General features: G+C 34.0%; 1 protein-coding gene across 1 annotated transcript; it reads right to left on the bottom strand.

Moving 5' to 3' along the window:
- Window positions 1-14,916: 14,916 nt before the first annotated feature.
- LOC124358415 (T-complex protein 1 subunit zeta) lies at window positions 14,917-17,191 on the bottom strand. Its single transcript, XM_046810714.1, has one exon. It carries the CDS (start codon window positions 17,014-17,016, stop codon window positions 15,421-15,423), a length of 1,596 nt encoding a protein of 531 aa, XP_046666670.1. The 5' UTR covers window positions 17,017-17,191; the 3' UTR covers window positions 14,917-15,420.
- Window positions 17,192-19,455: the final 2,264 nt, after the last annotated feature.

Below are 19,455 nucleotides of genomic sequence, written 5' to 3'. Positions count from 1 at the left end.
TTACTGTAATGGTAATGCTAGAGCTGCTGTAGAAGAATATGAACTACGTTACCCTAATGGGAGGAATTCCAGATACCAAAACAATTTCAGGAACTTTTCGTACTCTTCGGGAAACAGGATCACTACCAAGTACTAGAACCAATTATGAACGAGCTATCCAACTTGATGATGATATTGTATTAATGCTGTTCATCGCAGTCCAGGTGTAAGTACACGATGTATTTCTAGGCGGATAGGAGTTTCGCAGTCAACGGTGTGGAGGTCACTTAATCGAAACAAATTTTATCCGTTTTCATAAACAAAAGGTTCAACATCTACAGCTAGGGGATGGTCCGCTTCGCTTGGAGTTTTGCAACTTTTTTGAATATTAATAATCAACTCTACAAGCGTATTTTTGTTTACGGATGAGGCACAATTCACTCGGGATGGTGTCAATAACTTGCACAATGAACACTCATGGGCAGGCAGAAGAAAATCCACATGAGGTAGTGGAACAGAACTTTCATTCAACACCGATTTAGCGTCAATGTCTGGTGTGGCCTTTTGCACAATCGGCTGATTGGACGCCTAAATGCTGAGTTCTATTTGCATTTCCTTCAAGAAGAGTTGCCGCAGCTGTTAGAGAATGTTCCTTTACATCTCAGACAAAATTTGTACTTCCAGCATGACGGAGCACCTCCCCACTTTTCACGTGCCGTTTCTGCTTACTTAAATCATCAATTTCCTGGACACTGGATTGGTCGTGGAGGGCCTCACCCTTGGCCACCAAGATCACCAGATCTATCTCCATTGGATTATTGCATCTGGGGATGGATGAAAGACATTGTATACCAAGACAAAAGTGAATTCTCGTGATGAATTAATTGCCCGTATTATGGATTCGGCTGTGCAGATTACAGGGAAGTCCTGAAAAATTAAGAAACACAACAAAAGCAATACACAAACGTGCTGCAAAATGTATTGATAATGATGGCCTCATTTTCGAACATCTATTATAAAAAGGTGCGTACGGTTGGCCCAACCTGATTAATTTTGCTTAAAACTAGTAATGTATTATACTGAATAAAATCGATTTTTGGTACTTATTTATGTTTTATTTTAGACTTTGATTATATCAATTTTTCTCAGAATTAAATTCTCTACAATTAATGTTTGTTGATTTTAAGTATTTATTACCAATGTAACAAAGTTATTGTACATCAAACTTAAAAAAACATTGTTTCGTGCCCCAATTTTTTGCATTTAACCCTGAATCCCTCAAAAAATACTACAGGTATAGTTCTGAAACCTATTTTATTAGCTTTATCAGGTAAAAAATACATAAGAATCCACGATATTTCTTACTTAATTAACCTTTTCCAAAAGTTCAGTATGGCTTTATTTTACTCTTTACCCAGGAATTCAGGCGAAAATCTTTCGCTAGCTGTAACTCGCTAACGAAGCGTTTTCGGACCTATGTTTATATATAACATTTTTTCATTATTTTTACTAGTACAATGTGCTGTAGAAGTGGGGGGAGAACTTCATGAATCACCCTGTATATATATATATATATATATATATATATATATATATATATATATGGATACCAGGATACCAAGAAAGTGCTTGGCACTGACCTTGCACTCTCTCCCCTGTAATAATCGTTTGGTACTCAAAGGGTTAAACATACTTAGGAAATTCTTCCAAGATCTAGGAACTTCTGTATGGTTTGTATATATAAAAAGTAAATTTTGTAAAATATTTTGAGACTAAAATCACTTATAACAATGTTATTAAAAATTTAAGTCACCAAAGCTTAGGCATAGGCCTATTAGTTGTATTGCCAGCTAGTTCGAATAGCCAATCTTCGGATAGAAATATAGTTTGATTCACATATGAAAAAAGAGCTTAATAAATAATAAAATCCAACAAAGAATCTGAATAATGCATAACAAGGCTGGGCACAGGATTTATTTATTTACTGTATTTTTATACATTATAAATACAATGACATAAGAAATGGATTCACCTCAAAGCATAAGTTATTTTTCATTTTCTTAAGCTCAGGAATTTATTAAAAAGTATACATATACTGTCCAAAAGGTATTTTTGTAGTTCTATCATGAGAGATTTTTTTCTTCTCAAACCTTGAAGATTACGTGGTAACAGGATCTTCAGTTTACACTCGATGTGCGTAGGAGTTTTCTCAAAAAGAGCTGACCTGTGTCAGGGGAGCATTGATGCATGCCTTTGTATTGTAGGTGTGAACATCCTAGTTCGTTTCAAGATTGAGATTGTCGACATGAAGAATTACCTGAACATTGTAGAGGCCAACAATGTAACTGTCAGATGGCCAAGTGTTGTTTATACCTGTCTAAACACTTCCCTTGATGAAGGTCGGCTAGTCCCTTTATGTGTTATTTTATTGATAAGGATTCTGTTGAGATTACAGCAGGCTGATGATCCACCCCATTCTGCATACCATATCTACACTTTTATCATAGGGCTAAAGTTTAAAATTACGTTATATAGAAGAACACATTATGATACGTTTCACTTCTCATAAGAAACTATTTATTGAATATAATTTTCACATTGAGAGTGGTTATACAGTGTACTGGCATTACAAATAAGAACTTAAGGGTGAAGAGATAAGGTTGCAGGAAAACAAAGTACCCTCAATGACACTATGACAACGGTTTTTGGAAATGTTGGTGTACACAAAATGCTTTGGCTGCAAAAAAAGAGAATCACTATAAAATTTATTTGAGCAACTATCCAAAAAATCTTAAGAGTGTTTGTGGTGTTTTATATTAAATAGAAGAAAGTTTAATTGTAGGGCAAACTTTTTTTGTTTTGATAAAAAAAGCTCTGTTTTATTAGTAAAGGTTTAGGAGAATCTTTAGTAAACCACTACTTACTTAACTTAACTCCATTTAAATTCTTTGTTTAACATGTTGTTGGTAGCGGACAGTTACTGCTAATTATCCGGCTGTCCAAATTTTGGTACATGACAGGTTTCGCTGGAGGTTAGTGGAGGTGTTGACAACATATATTGTAGCTAGAGAGGTATCATAGCTAAACACATTTACTGTAGTGGACACTTACTGGTAATTAACCGATTGTCCAAAAGTCTGTACATGACAAGTGTTGCAGTGGAGGCGTTAAAACATTTATTATTCACAATGGATGATTTTAAAGGATAATAGGACTTTGGACATTTGCCATCATTATATATTACAAAAATTATAACACTATGTTTCAAGGATTGAAATCTAATCTCTTCTTCAGGTGTTAAAAAACATTAAAAAAGATAAATAAGAGCGGAAGTGGACTGCCATTCAAAGGTATAAATAGTACCTGAAGATAGCAAATGGTCTGTAATATTATTACAAGTAATCATACCAGTCCCTTTAATCCAGAAGTTAAATTCTATTCTATTTTTACAACTTTTAAAAATAATTTAGTTTGTAGTATTTTTACTTTTTTGTAAAATACAGGCTCATTTCTTTAAACCTTAGTCCACATGGCCAGTGTGAGAATTTAGCTAGAACTGTTTTTATGAGTAAATATTCGAGGTTTACCATCAGCCGAGGTCACTAATCAATGGGTATGCAAAATCTTGCACTCCACTGTCTTTACAAGGTTCATATTAGTAGCAGAAGTTGGAAATTTATCCAATCAGTTCCTTTACCAAGAAGTTTTTCAAGACATTAGGACAAGTTTTGCATGTTTTATTGTCTATGCCTGCGTCATAAGCAATCCCACTCTGAAAACTTTGGCCACTATCGCAAACATATTTTTATTCTTACCCTGGGTTTTAACGCTCTTCCACAACTATCAGTCTCGAATCATAAAATCTACTTGATCTACAGGCATTCTTATACTGTCTCTGTAGAACTTAGGATACCAGCAGGCACCCTTACACTGTCTCTGTAGAACTTAGGATACCAACAGGCACTCTTACACTGTCTCCGTAGAACTTAGGATACCAACAGGCACTCTTACACTGTTTCCGTAGAACTTAGGATACAAACAGGCACTCTTAGATGTCCCCATAGAACTTAGGAGCATAAGGTGTATAATGGCTCCCATCCCTTACAAGACTGAACTGAATTCGTAATGTAGATGGGATATTATATGCAGTATGTGTCCTGTCAGATTGCTACACTAATATAGTGGGGATTGAATTATAAGCCTAACTTTTATCATACAGAGCACTGGACTAAGTGAAAAGAATTTGCAATTTAAAGGTTCCTTCAGTTTATTCCCAATCTGCTACAAATACTTTTTGCTGTCTGAATAAATTAATTACCTGATGTTTTTAAAAACATCAATTATGCACATAATATTTATATTCTATAACCAAATATTTAACTGAATATTTAATTACTTTGTTACTTTTTAATATTTAAGATAAAAAAAAACAAACAAGAAATATGCAAGACTACTTATTCTTGAGGACAATTATTAACAAAAATATCACTATAATAGTGAAACTGCATCAGTGCAAAATTAATTGTCCATTATAATACCATTGAAATGCACAAAAATACCGCTAAAAACGTTTTAGAGTTGAGCAAAACTAACATGATATAGATTTGCAATAAATGTATGAGTTAACAATTGCACAGAGTTATATAAATAGAATAGAAAAAGTGCTTTATTATTAGCAACACTCCATAAGTATAAATACAACCAATGTTGATAAACCTGAATAAAAATTTAAATTTAAATTAATCTTAGCCCCTTACAACATTAGACTAGAAAAGTCTGTCTGTCGGATAGGTCTACTTTTTATACCAACTCAACCTCTTGAAAATATTAAGCGAAATTGTATAAAATAACTAATAAACGATTTTCCTCTGTTAATAAATATGTAATACAAGTTTACTGTTTAAAAGTCATCATTCATCATTAAAAATATTACTCTGACATTATTATTTTGTGTTTAAAGGAGACACTAGTTTATTATTTGTATTATTAAAGCATTAATTAAAATACTATTATTTTGAAATTGAATTTTCGACCCTCCCACATGGTTTGTAATTTAGACCAATAAACTCTGCCTTTGCCTTCATTAGCCATGATATTGTTTATAATAATATGATAGTTATCAGTTAGATATCTCCTGTTGCTGAGGTCAAGATTGAGTGTCAGGTATTGTGAGATCCGTGCCCATCCCTTCAGCTCTGTCCACCAGCTGGTCCATGCTGCCTCCACTGCCAACGTAAGCTGTAATTGCACGCACTCAACATCATTTAACCAGAAGTTTAACGGGACCATCCATTTTTGAGATACTTTTTCCATTCATGACACCAACAAATATTTTTTCTACATTAATTTTACAAAAATAATTTGGAAGGCGGTTTGATTGTAAACTTAGAAAATGATAATGTATTTACCTTGCTTATGTAGTTTTAGGTTATAGAAATGTAATTTTACAAAAGATGACTTAAAATACAGAATGTAATTTGGGGTGATAGTTGGCAACAGAGATAATTTTCCAAATAAGGAATCATTGCACTGATTATAATTCATCGGTTTCTATATCCTCAGACCTGAGCACCATAACTCAACATAGTTTTTACTACCGCATTGTAACACAAGTATTTGGTGATTAATGGAACACTGTTATTAAAAAACTTCTCCGAAATTGAATTTAGTGCAAATTTTGCCATTCTGCCTTTTTATTAAAATGTAATTCCCAAGACAACGTTGAACTAAAACCACCCCCAGATATTTATGCTAATTACTATCTCAATTTTGTCTTCATTATATCACCACTTATCAGTTGATTTCAGTCTGCCCCCTTTTCTAAATACCATGATCTTCGACTTATTCAAGTTAACTTTGAGATTCCAATTATCACAGTATTTCTATAAATTTGCGATCATGTGCTGCACCCTGGCTCCTGTTGGCACTAGTAACATATCATCTGCTTAGAGCAACAAGTTTACTTGGTAACCACCAAAACTACAGCCCCCTCCAGGGCCCCAGTCAGGTCATTGACAAACAGAGAACAGTAGGGAACTGAGAATACAGCTTTATCTCAATTCTAGTGCCGTGCTGAACTCCTTCAGTGCACCACACACAAGTTTTTGTTCCTTCCTACAAATTTCTTATCACATTTAGCATCTGCGTTGACAACCCCACTCATGACAACACATAAATTAATGCCCCCCTCACAATGTTGTCAAACGCAGCTGTAAATAAATAAAAAAACAAAACCGCTTTCCTTGTGGCTGCACCAAGCGCAAATGAACCATGCTGGATAAATAAATATATTATCCACTGTAGAATTTAATTTCCTGAATCCAGCTTGAAATTCTATAAGTATTTCAAATTAATTAACCCATTATTACCCCATTAACAGACTTGTGATTAATCCTACAACAAAAGTGACACACGGAAGTGAGGATGAAAGAAATTATATACATTATGGATTTAAAATAACAGTTTGAAAATATAAGCCTTGTCCTGAAAACAGTTAATAAAGCGCTAACTCTTACAAATTTAAAAATCTGCAAAATACTTGACTTAAATGAATATTTATCAGGAAAGGTAACACTACAGCACAAACAGGTATTTTACTTTTCCACAATAGAACTGTGGATGAAAACGATATTGCTTACCAATTAATCAATACCAGATCTACTCTAAAAGTGTAAATTGAGAAGAGACATGAATAGGCACAGAACAAAGGAAAGCATAGTAAACATACTCACTCTTGTAGCCAAAGTTGCACAGTGTGCACTCCAATATAATACAATACACCACTTGGCCCAATGTTGTAATCTGCTGCCCAAAATTAAAGACTTGATAAGTTTAGTAAACAAATGTAATAGTATTAGAATTACCAAGCAGACATGATTTTTCTGTGTGAATCTAATCAAAAATAAATAACAACTCAACGAACTCAGTGAGACCTGACTAATGTAAATTTGGTGTAAATAAGTTAGGCAGAGTGATATTACAGTGAAAGGTCCACTTAATCGGAAATTAGATACACTCCTCTTCCCTCTACGCCCTGTGCTACTTAGTTAGCTGGTATGGCATAGTGGGTACCACCCACTATCTATGCAACTTCACACTAAGCAAGCACCCTTATGTATTCTATAGTTTAGGTATTTCTAATTGATAATTTGGTACTTTTGATTCGATTGTAGTGGTGACCGCTTACTATACTGCAACAAAATTCGAAAAGAGGCATTTTGAAAGGATAAATATACTATTACAAACTCATTTAACAATATTATTCTTTATAACAAGAGGACAATGGCCACCACACTTGATTCAGTGCACCAAAAAGTGTGGATGTCCAGCTACTTGGAATCAACCTTGACACTAAGCTTACCTGGAAAAATCACACAGACATTCTTTGTACCCGTTTATCCAGAGTAATTTTTGTGTTAAAAAAACTCAAAACTTGTACTAGCTTCACATTGCTATTAAAAGCGTACTTTGCACTTTTCCACTCACATCTTCTGTATGGAACTCTCCTCTAGGGTAATAATTCAACTGGTGCTAAGGAGGTTTTTCTATGCCAAAAGAGAGCTTTACGCACAATTTTCAATATAGCCTTTAGTGACTCATGTAAACCTTTTTTTTAAAGAACATAATATTCTTACTGTACCTTGTATGTTTATATTTCAAAGTTCAATGTTTGTTAAAGAAAATCTTGAAACACTTAGTCTTAGAAACTCTAGTCATGATTATTCCACCAGATATCGAGACCTTATTGACTTAGAATACACTAGGCTAACTAAGACCCAGCACACATACTTTTATGTTGGTGTAAAATTATTTAATAAGCTACCTTAAACGGCCAAAGATGTTCCTTGCACAAAATTTAAAAATGCTTTGCTCAAATGGTTAAGACAAAAAGCTTTTTATACAGTAGACGAAATGCTTTCTTGTAATGTAGACAATTTATTCTTTTAGTTTTTATGCTTTGTGACTTGTACTATTTACCATAAGTATGTAGTATGTATTATTTTATTCTTTAATGTTGGTGTTATACTGTGTATATGTATAAACCATCTGATGACATTGTCAATGCAGTTATTGTGGGCCGACAATAAAGATTCTTGATTCAAATCTCATGATAAACTGCAAGGAAAACAGGGTCAGTGAGGTTAACAGCTGGAGAAGCTTAACAAAATTTCAATGCTCTTAACGTATTCTAACCCTCCTTTTGGACAAAAATATATATGGCTTTACGTTGTGCAAATTATAAATAACTTTTGTTTTTTAAATTGAAATGTAAATGTCAATTTGTGGTTATATTTGTGTAATGTGCTCCTTGGTAGGTACCCCCGATAGCTTATCTGAGTGTTTAATGGTCAGAATAGCTTAGTAGACCATCAACAAGCGTCCCATGCAGTAATTTTCACTGACTCATAGATACCATTCTTATTTACATGTTTGATTTTGGATTACGAGAGTAGCTAAAGTATTAGGAAATTCATTTATTCCCTTTAAATTGTTCATTGTGTTTTAAAGAGTTTGAGTATAAGTTCGTTGTGTAATAGTGTGTTATTTTAAAATCGAGATAAGCTATTTTGATGTGACCCGAAGCTACCACGTAGTATGCAAGTAGATAGTATATACATACAAAGTTATGGTAAATGGACTGCTTGACTGCCCTGGTCTCCTCAGTGGCATTGACTTCTCCATCTCAAGAGGAACTCGTTCGATGACCATCTTCCGTAGACGCTACCATCCTACTTACTAAGCTTACCACAGCGGTCTCTCTAGACTTCTTTGAGCTGGAAGTGATGCTGCTCCACATGTTGACTTTTTCAATCATTCAGAAGAAAAGTGGCTTCCCTTGTAAATAACTAACTAGTAGCCTAACCCCCCTGCACGCAAGCACTGGTATGCATGTAGTGGATTTAGTTAATGTTTATTTTAATGTTAAATTATTTAAGATGTTGTTGATTATTATTTATGTTTACGCGTGTTCCTGATTATTTATCTTTTCTTGCATGTTGCTAGTTATATATTGTTACTTTTGCATTTGTCAAATTTTTTTATTACTTAGTTGTTATTTAGTTCTTTTCATACACTACACATTTATTACTGTTGCTTGTTTTTATATTTAACTATTTATTATTGTCTTTGTTTTTTTACCTTTTTGTTGATTATTTGTTAACTTACATTTATTACTAATTCACAGTTTTGTTGATTATTTATTTTGAGACTGTTTGTTATTTAATTATATATATATATATATATATATATACTTTATTAGTGCTATTAATCATTTATACTCTTTTTAACTTATTATGTGTACTACTGGTGTAATTCCGTTGGAAGAATAAATAAATAAATCGTACATTAGTTTTGCTTATTCATTAAACTTATGTTTGGTTTTTACACAATTTATTTGTTAGTTGAAAGTTTGGTTCAATTTGTATTCATTATTTTCAAATTTATTTTTATCCACACCGGAAACAAGATTCGCGTTATTAACCTACTATTATAACAAGACCACATGACGCCAATAGAACAATGAAATGGGCGGCTGAAAGGCAAAGTGGTCTAAGTAACTTTTTTTGTCATTTTGAGTTATGGTCATATTTGGATTGCCAGCAGCTGATTTCATTTTATGGCAAAGAGACCCAAGTCGTAGTTCGCCTAAAAATCCGCTAGAGCGCAGAAGCTTACTGTGCCCTGACTGATGTCAGCTGTATATTCGGCGGGCAGAGTGGTCTAAGTCAGACTTAGACCAGTTTGCCTGAAATCGATTTGTTTCATTCACTTGTCATACCAGCTGAGGCTTGAAACAGTTGCTTTCTTTTGCCAATTATTGTTGTGTTTATAAAGTTCACGGTGATGGAAGACGATGATACACCTAGTGAGCCTAGCGTTCTTCAGTACTCAGGATCAGATGACTTCCAACCTTCTGATGAATTTAGTTCAGGTAAGAAAATAATAATTATGAACCTAACCTCAAAAACTTGTACCGGGGCTGGGCCTAGATCTACACATTACTAGGTTACTTTTTTTTAGAGCGTACAGCTATAGTTCAATCTGTATAAAAACGAATATGTGTTTTTTGTTACAGATGACTCTCGGCACTCTGGAAAAACCCTGAAAATTCTGCTGGTGATGGTGATGGCGAAGGACATGATGAAATGATTCCAGTTGCTGTTCAAGAAGAGCCACCCAAAAGGACACGAAAACGTCAAAGAAGAGAAAGCAAGCGACAAATTAGAAAGAAGCAAAGGAATTCTGGTTCGTCCTATAAAACAGAGAAAGGTAAAACAGTTTGTAGCAAAATTATTTAGAAATACTCCGTGCTTGTGCAAAAAGAAATGTGACAATAACATTGATGAAGAAACAAGGAAACATGCTTTTTTCAGTTTTTTGGAAGTTGGGATCTTTCAAATTGCAAAAATGCCTATTTATGTGGCTTGGTTAAGCAAGAAATCCCAAAATGTCGTCGGCCAAGGATGGTTCCCGCCCAAACAAGAGCTCGTCCAACCATTTTTACATTCATAATGTGGGATGGCAACAACATCAATGTTTGTAGACAGTATTTTGTTGACACCTTTCAGATCAGCCACGGTCGATTGACGCGATCCTTGAAGAAGCTAAAAGATGGAAAAGCACCTGGATTGGACGAACGTGGCTGTCATGTTCCAGCCAACAAAATTGCTGTTGATCGTATGAATGTTGTTAGGGAACATATATTCTCTTTTCCTGCGTACCAATCGCATTATACTAGGACTCAAAACCCTAACAGAAAGTATTTACCATCACACTTGACCATCACTGCTATGTACAAGTCGTATTTAGAATACTGTAATGGGAAAGGCGATCCTGTCAGTGAGGCGGTGTATCGTCGCACATTTAAACACTGAGTTCAACTTACATTTTCATTCCCCTCTAAAAGATACTTGCGGAAAATGCGATGTGTTTAAAAATAAATTGAACGTATTACAAAATGAGCAGGAAAAACATTTGAAAGCAATGCATGAACTGCATTTAAGAAAAGCAGAAGCTGCTAGGTCAGCAAAGGACGAAGACGCAAAGCAATCAAAAGATGATCCAAACTATTATGCGTTCACATTTGACCTAGAAAAAGCTTTACCATTTCCTAGACTTACTACTGGTATAGCTTATTATAAGCGAAAAACATGTATTTGTACAATTTAGGGTGTCACGAACTAAAAAATGGGTTAGGGTTTATGTACACATGGGACGAAACCCAAGCTTCCCGTGGTTCCCAAGAGATTAGTTCTTGCGTAACCAAGCACTTGCTATCAAGGGCTAAAGATTGCAAACATATTGTTATGTACAGCGATACATGTACTGGACAAAACAGAAATTGGAACTTTGCTCTTGCTATGCAAAAGTTGACACAGATGGAAACGTCTATCGATGTAATTGATTTGAAATACATGGTAAGTGGCCATTCATTTTTACCAAATGACACGGACTTTGCTTCAATCGAGTTCCCTATGGCGCAGAAAAAGCTACAGGTAATTTATTCCCCAAATGAGTGGAATGAGGCCATCCTGAAATGCCGAAGTAAGAATCCGTTTCACTTAACAAAAATGGACAGAGAGGACTTCTATTCCACCATGGAGTTAGTTGATGCTGTAACTAAACGGTCAGTGAACGTTTGATAAAGGAAAACTCAAACTGGCTGAAAACCCAGTGGGATCAGATTTATCAGAGAAGAAACCTTTTGTCCTTTTCTACAAGGAAACTCTACAGAAAGATGTACAGTTTGAAATCAGTGTCTCTCGCTTGGTCGAAACAAAAGACAAAGAAAAATCGAAAACAATGACCAAATACCTGTTGGGTTGATTGAACAAAGTCACTTGTACAATGCTCCCCGTCCTGTGACTAAAGAGAAGAAAAGGGATATATTAGACCTTTTTGGACTATATTCCACCCGTTCATCATGAGTTCTACCATAACTTGATCACAGGTGATGATGTTGAGGACATTAGACTTCTGGAAGAGGTGGCTGAACCAGAGCAAGACGAAAACATTGATTAAAAAAAAACATTTATCTGATGTAGGCCTATCATGTCTTTTTTATACAAGTTGAACTGTAATAAAAGTAAGCTACTTTTTATTATTACCAGTTTTTTTTTTTATTTTTCATTTTCCCAGATAGCTAAAAAGTATCAACTAACGTAAGCCAAAGTTGATCTAAGTCACGTTTTATGGTAAAGTGGTCTAAGTCCTGACTTAGACCACTTTTACCCATCTAATTTAATTAAAATTGGTATTAAAACTTACTTAAGGTAAAGTGGTCCTAAGTCCGTTTTTTTGGCTATAGCGTTAAGGAAAAAACACGCTAAAAAAACGTTATATATGCTTTAAAAAATAAAAGATTATTGTACAAAAGTAACTAAAAAAATAATTGTTTAACTAAAGTCAGTCATTACAAAATTATTGCAAAAAATCTAAAAACATCAATTATCTCAGAAACAGGTTTGTATGACTTAGACCACTTTGCATTTCAGCCGACCAAATATTACTCCACACGAGAAAAGTAGTTCCACTTTTAATGTTCTATAACTTCGTATTGTCATTTGGAACCCTTAAAACATTATATTGTATTTTTCAGGAGGTTAATAGCAATAGATTAATATCACATGATAACTCGTATTTTACCCTTCTGGTCGTTAAGTTCACAATTACTGATAACAGTGTATTTTCTGCCCAATTCTGACACAATAATAGTAGGCTACTTCAAAGTGCTCTCACAAAACAAAAATATCACTCACTAACACCACAAAATGAGTAATGGCATCTTTCCTTTAACTAAGCAGCAAAATGTACAGTAACCAATCAGGAAACAATCAACCAAAAATCAACAACCAAATGATCCAAACGGTTATAAAATGACAAACAAGACTGAAATAGGAAAAAAAGATGAATATACAACTAGAAACTATAGCCTGAACGACGAAATACAGGCAAGAGTAAATAAGAAAATTTTTAAATTCTCCTCAAATGCATTTATTGTTTATTTTCTCCTCACTCAAATTCCTGCCCTTTTTACATGTAAGCTGATAACCTAAGGCTGCAGTGTAATAAGCAGCCATCAACACAATCAAACATTGATTATCGATTATGAATATTGATACTATCGATTACAGCATCTGACCTATATTCATAATAATTAATCATTGCCAGTTGTTTGTATTTCATTTACTTACTGAGCAGGTTAGTGACATCGGCAAGAACAATAGCGATTAACATGCAATTACTGTCTCAAAATGTATCTTTAAACATTCAACAATGTTTTAAATAGTTACAAAATAACGACCTTGCTCCTTTAAATCCGAAGTATCTGTTTGTAATGAGGAGATAAAACTAGAATTAAAGGTGGAAGAGTTGGACCAAACACAACGTTACTACAAACGAACTTGAGAAGACTTTTTTTGAACATTCTAAATTAGGTATTATGAATATACCAAAAACATGTTCTATTTTAGTCGAAATCAAAAAAACTATAACTTTTTAATAAATAAATATAGTTTAGACGGCATCAGTACCTGCAGAAATACCATTTCAATTGGTTAAAGTAATTGTAAGTACTACACTGCTTAAATATAGTTGAGATAAAGTTTAGTTATTTTAATGTAATCTGAAACGGTTATATTTCTTTTACATATAAAAGTATAGCTTCATTATAATACGATTTAAAAAGCCTAAAATGTAAATCATCTCGAGATTATCACCCAAAATTAACTCATAGTAAAATCTTGTTTGGGAATTAAATCAAAGTGAAATCATATTTGGTTACTGACTAATGGCAGCAAGAAAAATTATGTACGTGTATTTCTCGTTTTACTAGGAGTCAGACAAGTTTATCATTGAAAATATCAAAAGGTAAGTGTAAATGTTATTGTTTTGTTTGTAACATTTTATAAATATAGATAGTTTTTTATTCATTTGGTCCAAAATTTTGATTTCTATGTTTTTAGACAGTCACGAATATCAATTGTGTTGGTGGTGGCTTATTATACTATACCCTGGCCCCTCCTTAGTTTGTTATTAATCCAAAACAGAAACTCCTGATTCCCACTGGTCCCCTAGAACGATTAATTGACACACAACATGGTGGTTGTTATTCCTGACTTATACCTGTCACAATTCTCTGGTATGACTTGTTTATTTTAACCTAGTTTGTAATTATATGTTAGGTTAGTTATTAACCTCAAGAAGAGATCAGATTGCAGATCACAAAACGTAGTCTAGTTACTAATTTTATTTGTATCACTGAACGATAGCAAATGTCCAGAAAAATACTGTTTCCTTCACAATCCTTCCATCATCAAAAATAAACTTCAAACAATGAGTTGTATATTGTTTTAGGTAAAGTGGATAAACAGTGTTCAAATATAACAATGGCATGAAATATATAATCTAATAAAATATAGAGGCATGTTGATACAAACTATTGTTCATTAAACTGTTTTGTGCCATTGTATTGTATTGTATTGTATATATATATATATATATATATATATACACATTTATTTATAATCTAATATATATACAGCTGCATGTGTTATATGTATATAGCCAAAAGCGTGGACCTAAAATTAGTCATTTATTCATGCCAGCTAAAAATTAAATACCAGGAAGAAACACACACACCTCTCATATATATATTTATACGTGTGTGTGTGTGTGTGGACAATTGAGTTTTTCGGGTTTTTAATTTTTAACTGGTCCACATCCGTACACAAATATTTATGGTATTATGACTTTATGAAGCAATGTTTATTAATTACTTAATCTATCAACTCTTTATTAAAATTATTTTAACATCTTACCATATTGGTCTTCTTAGGCTAGGCTATTTTTAAGAAATGGAATGCTGAATAATAGCCAAATGATTATGAGGACTGAAATGAGATTAAAATAGTGATCATGGAATTAAACACTTGCACGTATACAAACAGAATTTTAATATAAAGCGTAGCATTACTTCTAATACATTTCAATTAAATAAGTCAATGTTTAAATACTTGTGATTTAGTGTTATGTGTTAATTAAGTTTAATGTAAATTTGTTTCTGAGGTTTTATTACAGAAGAAAGAACAAAAAAAATTAACATTGAACATAAGATGTTAAATTAAATAATACAAAGTTATTTCAACGTTATCCATTAGTTTTTAATGTAGATCTATAATTTATTGAAAGTAATCAAACTCATTAAATTTCCTATAGGGCTTACAATATTTTCATACTTTGTTCTTTACTTTCCAAATTCTTACTTTAAATCCAATATTCAATAGGCTAATAATTTTAAATTTATTAGCCTGCAGAATTTCAGCGCCTGACTTAATTTAATGCTTTTTAGTGGACCTAATACAATTAAGAGTTGGATTACTTTTAATAAATTATATACCTTCGCTAAAATACTAGCCTAATAGATATTGTCACAAAGATGTTTTAACCTTTCAGAGATGACAGTCCGGCTCGCATGATTTCATCAACAAGTAGAAGATTGCTTGCTATAACAGTACAAGAATTGATATATTGCCTCTTCACACCCAAGTTGTCATAAATACCAGCATCTGTAGGCTTCAATGGTTCTCCTGAATTGATATCTAACCCTACTGGACCACCACTGCTTTTGTACTCCTCTTGAAGTTTGACAATAGTGTCTTGAACATCAAAGCCACTGTTGATAGCTAGTACTTTTGGAATAACAAGTAGAGCTTCTGCAAATGCTTGGATCCCAAGTCTCATCTTACCTTTCACAGTGTCCTTAAAGGAAAGTAACTCCTGTGAAGCAGCTACTTCAAAAGCACCTGCTCCTGGTACTATTACTTTTTCATCAATAGCATTCTTTATAGTACGTAGTCCATCCCGAACAGCATCCTTAATCTGAGTTAGCGTGTACTTGTTTGGTCCTTTGATGAGGATGGTGACACTGAGAGGATTTTTGCATTCTTCCACAAACGTAAACTTATCTTCACCCAATATGTGCTCATAAACCAAACCTGCATAGCCCAAATGCTCTTCCTGAAGATCATCAAAGCAGTTCATAGCCATTCCTCCACAAGCAAGGGTAAGTCGCTCCATATTTCTTCTCTTAGCCCTCCTCAAAGCAAGAATTCCTTCTTTAGCAAGCATGTCCAGAGAAAGTGGGTCAATTCCTTGTTGATTTATGAGAACAAAGGACTTGTCTGTGTTATCACAGAGTTTCTTTTTTAAAGCAATGACCTTTTCAACACGCTGAAGAATGAACTCACGTTCAGCCACTAACATTTTTTCTCGTTCCTCAGCAGTCTTGTAAAAGAATCCTGAGTTTACTTCACTCTTCTCATATTCCATGCTTACATTGCATACAAGGACATAAGCATTTTTCACTTGTTTTGGCATATCTGGATGACGCGCACCATGATCCATCACAATACCTCGGATTAGAGATGTCTCGCTTGATGTTTTATGTTGCATTTCCATTATTTCAACCATGTGGAGATCTAATTCAGTGTCTTTCTTTTGGATTGCAAGGACTGCATCAACACAAATATCAGTCAAGATATCAGCCAATTGAGCTGATAGCTTGGTGCGTAGACAGGTTCGAGTGATATCCAAGAGGTTTTCTCTCTTAATCTCAATTGGAATTTTCATAGAATCCAGGATTTCTAGTGATTTTGTGCGGGCTTTCTCAAATCCTTCAACAATGATACGTGGATGTAGACCTTCAGCAATGTAAAGATCTGCTTGTTTAAGTAGTTCACCAATAATAAGAACAGTTGAGGTTGTACCATCTCCTGTCATATCATCCATAGCTGTAGAAGCTCTAGCTATGAGAGATGCAGTAGGATGTTGAATTTGCATTTCATGAAGTAAAACATTGCCATCTTTAGTTATTTTAATATCACCACTACCTGAGACAAGCATTTTCATTGTACCCTTAGGACCTAAATTAGACTTCATAACATCTTGAATACCTTTTGCTGCAGAAATGTTAACAGCTAGAGCTTGAGCAGCACGAGCAAACTCGGCTTTGGGGTTTAACATAGTAATAGCAGCCATTTCGATAACTTATTACGCAAATTATGAAATAACACTACAAATCACTTATCAAAGTACAAAACACGACAAAACTATAAAGTATTTCAATAACCAACTAAAGACCATGTGACACCAACACCAATATTCTAACTCACACCCACGACACGGCCATTTTCATTTCATTTGCAATCGCCAATGTAATTACTAAACAGAGTCAGAGTAGCCAACAACTCAGTATGAAAACATTCCTATTACTATATGCTCCAGAAACATATATTATGTTAACCTTAACATATATTCTAATTATTATTAACGCAATGAATTTTAAAGTAAAATGATTATAATTTTACATAAAATTATTAGCCTAATTTACTTGCATATTCTACAGTTAACTTTTACTTTTTTCAGGCAGTTTCGTCTTCTGCCACATTGAGGATTTCAGTCTGGTGCATTATTATCTACAACCAAATCAGTGTTTATAACCAATCAAAGTTTACTTCTTCTCTCAATGTAATTATTTATTTTTTAACTTTATTTAATATTTACAACCTATTTCCAACAAGTAAACAATAAGGAAGGCTGTAGGTTAATTTCAAAAGCATGAGTTTGGGTTAGGAGTGGCGCAATGACGAAACCAACTTAAACAGTGCATAGCAAACGCATTAATAAATCTATCTTTTTTTGGTGGATGTAATCTATTTAGTCTGTAAACTCTGTCACAACTGTCAAGTTAGTACAATGATTAGTGTGGCTATCCGTTTTTTGTACGTATTTAGTGCTGGAATTAGCTATTTAGTCCATGATAAATTTGATGTATAGGTCTTGTGGGTAATGGTAATGTTATTAATGTAGCAGAGAGCTTGAAGACAAGTATGTGACGTAGGATTTTCAACTAAAGTGGATGATATCTATATTACTATTTGAGGCGGATCTCAAAACTAAGAGTCCATATTCTGATAATTTGTGAAACATTCCATATATCCAAACAGGGTTGAAACTGTTTTGCAAAGGGAATCTTATTTTCCAGTGACACATGTGTCATACTATGCAATGTTCCTAAATTAGGACATGTGGTCATTTTCATAGGAGTTCTGTTCCATAATGGATGAAATATAAACAAACAAACACGTCCATAACCTAATAAATGGAATATAATATACCAGAAATTATAAATTCTTTATTAACAGACAGAATAACACTGCAAAATAGCGTCAACAATAATATGTAATAGTTAATTACATTAGGTGATTTTCAGAATAGCCTAATTAAATAAAATATAAAAACAAAATCAGTTTAATTAAAATAGCACTAAAGTTTTTGTTAATGCTAAAATAAACTAATGCTTATACAGGTGGCTAGTCGGCTAGTCTTAACATAAAGCTCAATATAAGCTAGTCTGACCAGAGCACTCGACAAAGTCCCTGACACTGTAATAAGCCCGCTGTACCAAATACCGTTTGACCTCCCTCTCAAGAAAAGGACTTGTTTTGTGTACATAGAGTCTGCATTATTTAGTTTAATGCCGCTGACTAAGAAATGTCTTTAAAAAAACTTGTTCTATGGGCAGGAATGGTAATTATATTGGAGTGACGTAGATTGTGACAATGTTGGGGTTAGTGAGATTTGAAAAGGTGGAGGTTTTTGTGAACAAATGTCACGCGGTTAAGATATAAATCGATGGGAATGTTAGAACTTTTGCCTCCCTAAAAACCAACCTACAAGAAGTTTTACACGTTTTCCCAAAAAGCCGCTCTCAACGACCTTTTCTGGAGTTTAAAAACGAATTTTGTGCTTACACTTTCACATCCCCAAATAACTACCGCATATGTGAGAAAGGGGCAGATAAGCCCTTAGAAAGCAGCCAAGGTTACTCTGGTATCAGGAAACTTTGATATGTTTCTTATAACAAAAATCCCCGAGCTTAGATTCTTACAGACGAGCTCAATATGATCGTGGAAGCTTAATTTATAGTAAATCTGAACACCTAGAAGCTTTAGCGAGTTACCAGATAAAATCTCTTCATCCCGCAAACGGAATGTAATATGCTCCAAATCCTGAGAACTTCTGATAGAAAAATTAATCATTTGAGTTTTATCGTTATTTACTACAAGCTGGTTATGCTAAAACCACTGAGATATTTTGTGTTTCTTCAGAAGCCAGAGTCATGAGGCCAAGCGATTTGGGGCTTTCACTGTGAGGGATGTATCATCTGCAAAAAGACCAATTTTGGCATTGGGACCAGAAATGCAGTTTGGGAGGTCATTCACAAACAAGAGGAACAGGATTGGTCCAAGTACTGAACCCTGCGGGACTCCTGACATGATTTTGACGAGGCCGATCTTTGACAGCTATAGTTGTCCAAAAAAGAAAGCTGAACTGATTGCGTCCTACCACGTAGGTAAGATGAAATCCAAGAGTATTTTACAACTCTAATTCCAAGTAGGTGGAGTTTTATTAGCA

Source organism: Homalodisca vitripennis, chromosome 1, assembly GCF_021130785.1.
Source record: "Homalodisca vitripennis isolate AUS2020 chromosome 1, UT_GWSS_2.1, whole genome shotgun sequence".
NCBI lineage: Eukaryota > Metazoa > Arthropoda > Insecta > Hemiptera > Cicadellidae > Homalodisca > Homalodisca vitripennis.
The sequence above is the reverse complement of the archived record's forward strand: the minus strand, read 5'-3'. Positions and strand labels throughout refer to the sequence as shown.

What these genes read in the sequence shown, in the direction of transcription:
- LOC124358415 (XM_046810714.1), bottom strand. Translation starts at nt 17,016, where the DNA reads ATGGCTGCTATTACTATGTTAAACCCCAAAGCCGAGTTTGCTCGTGCT.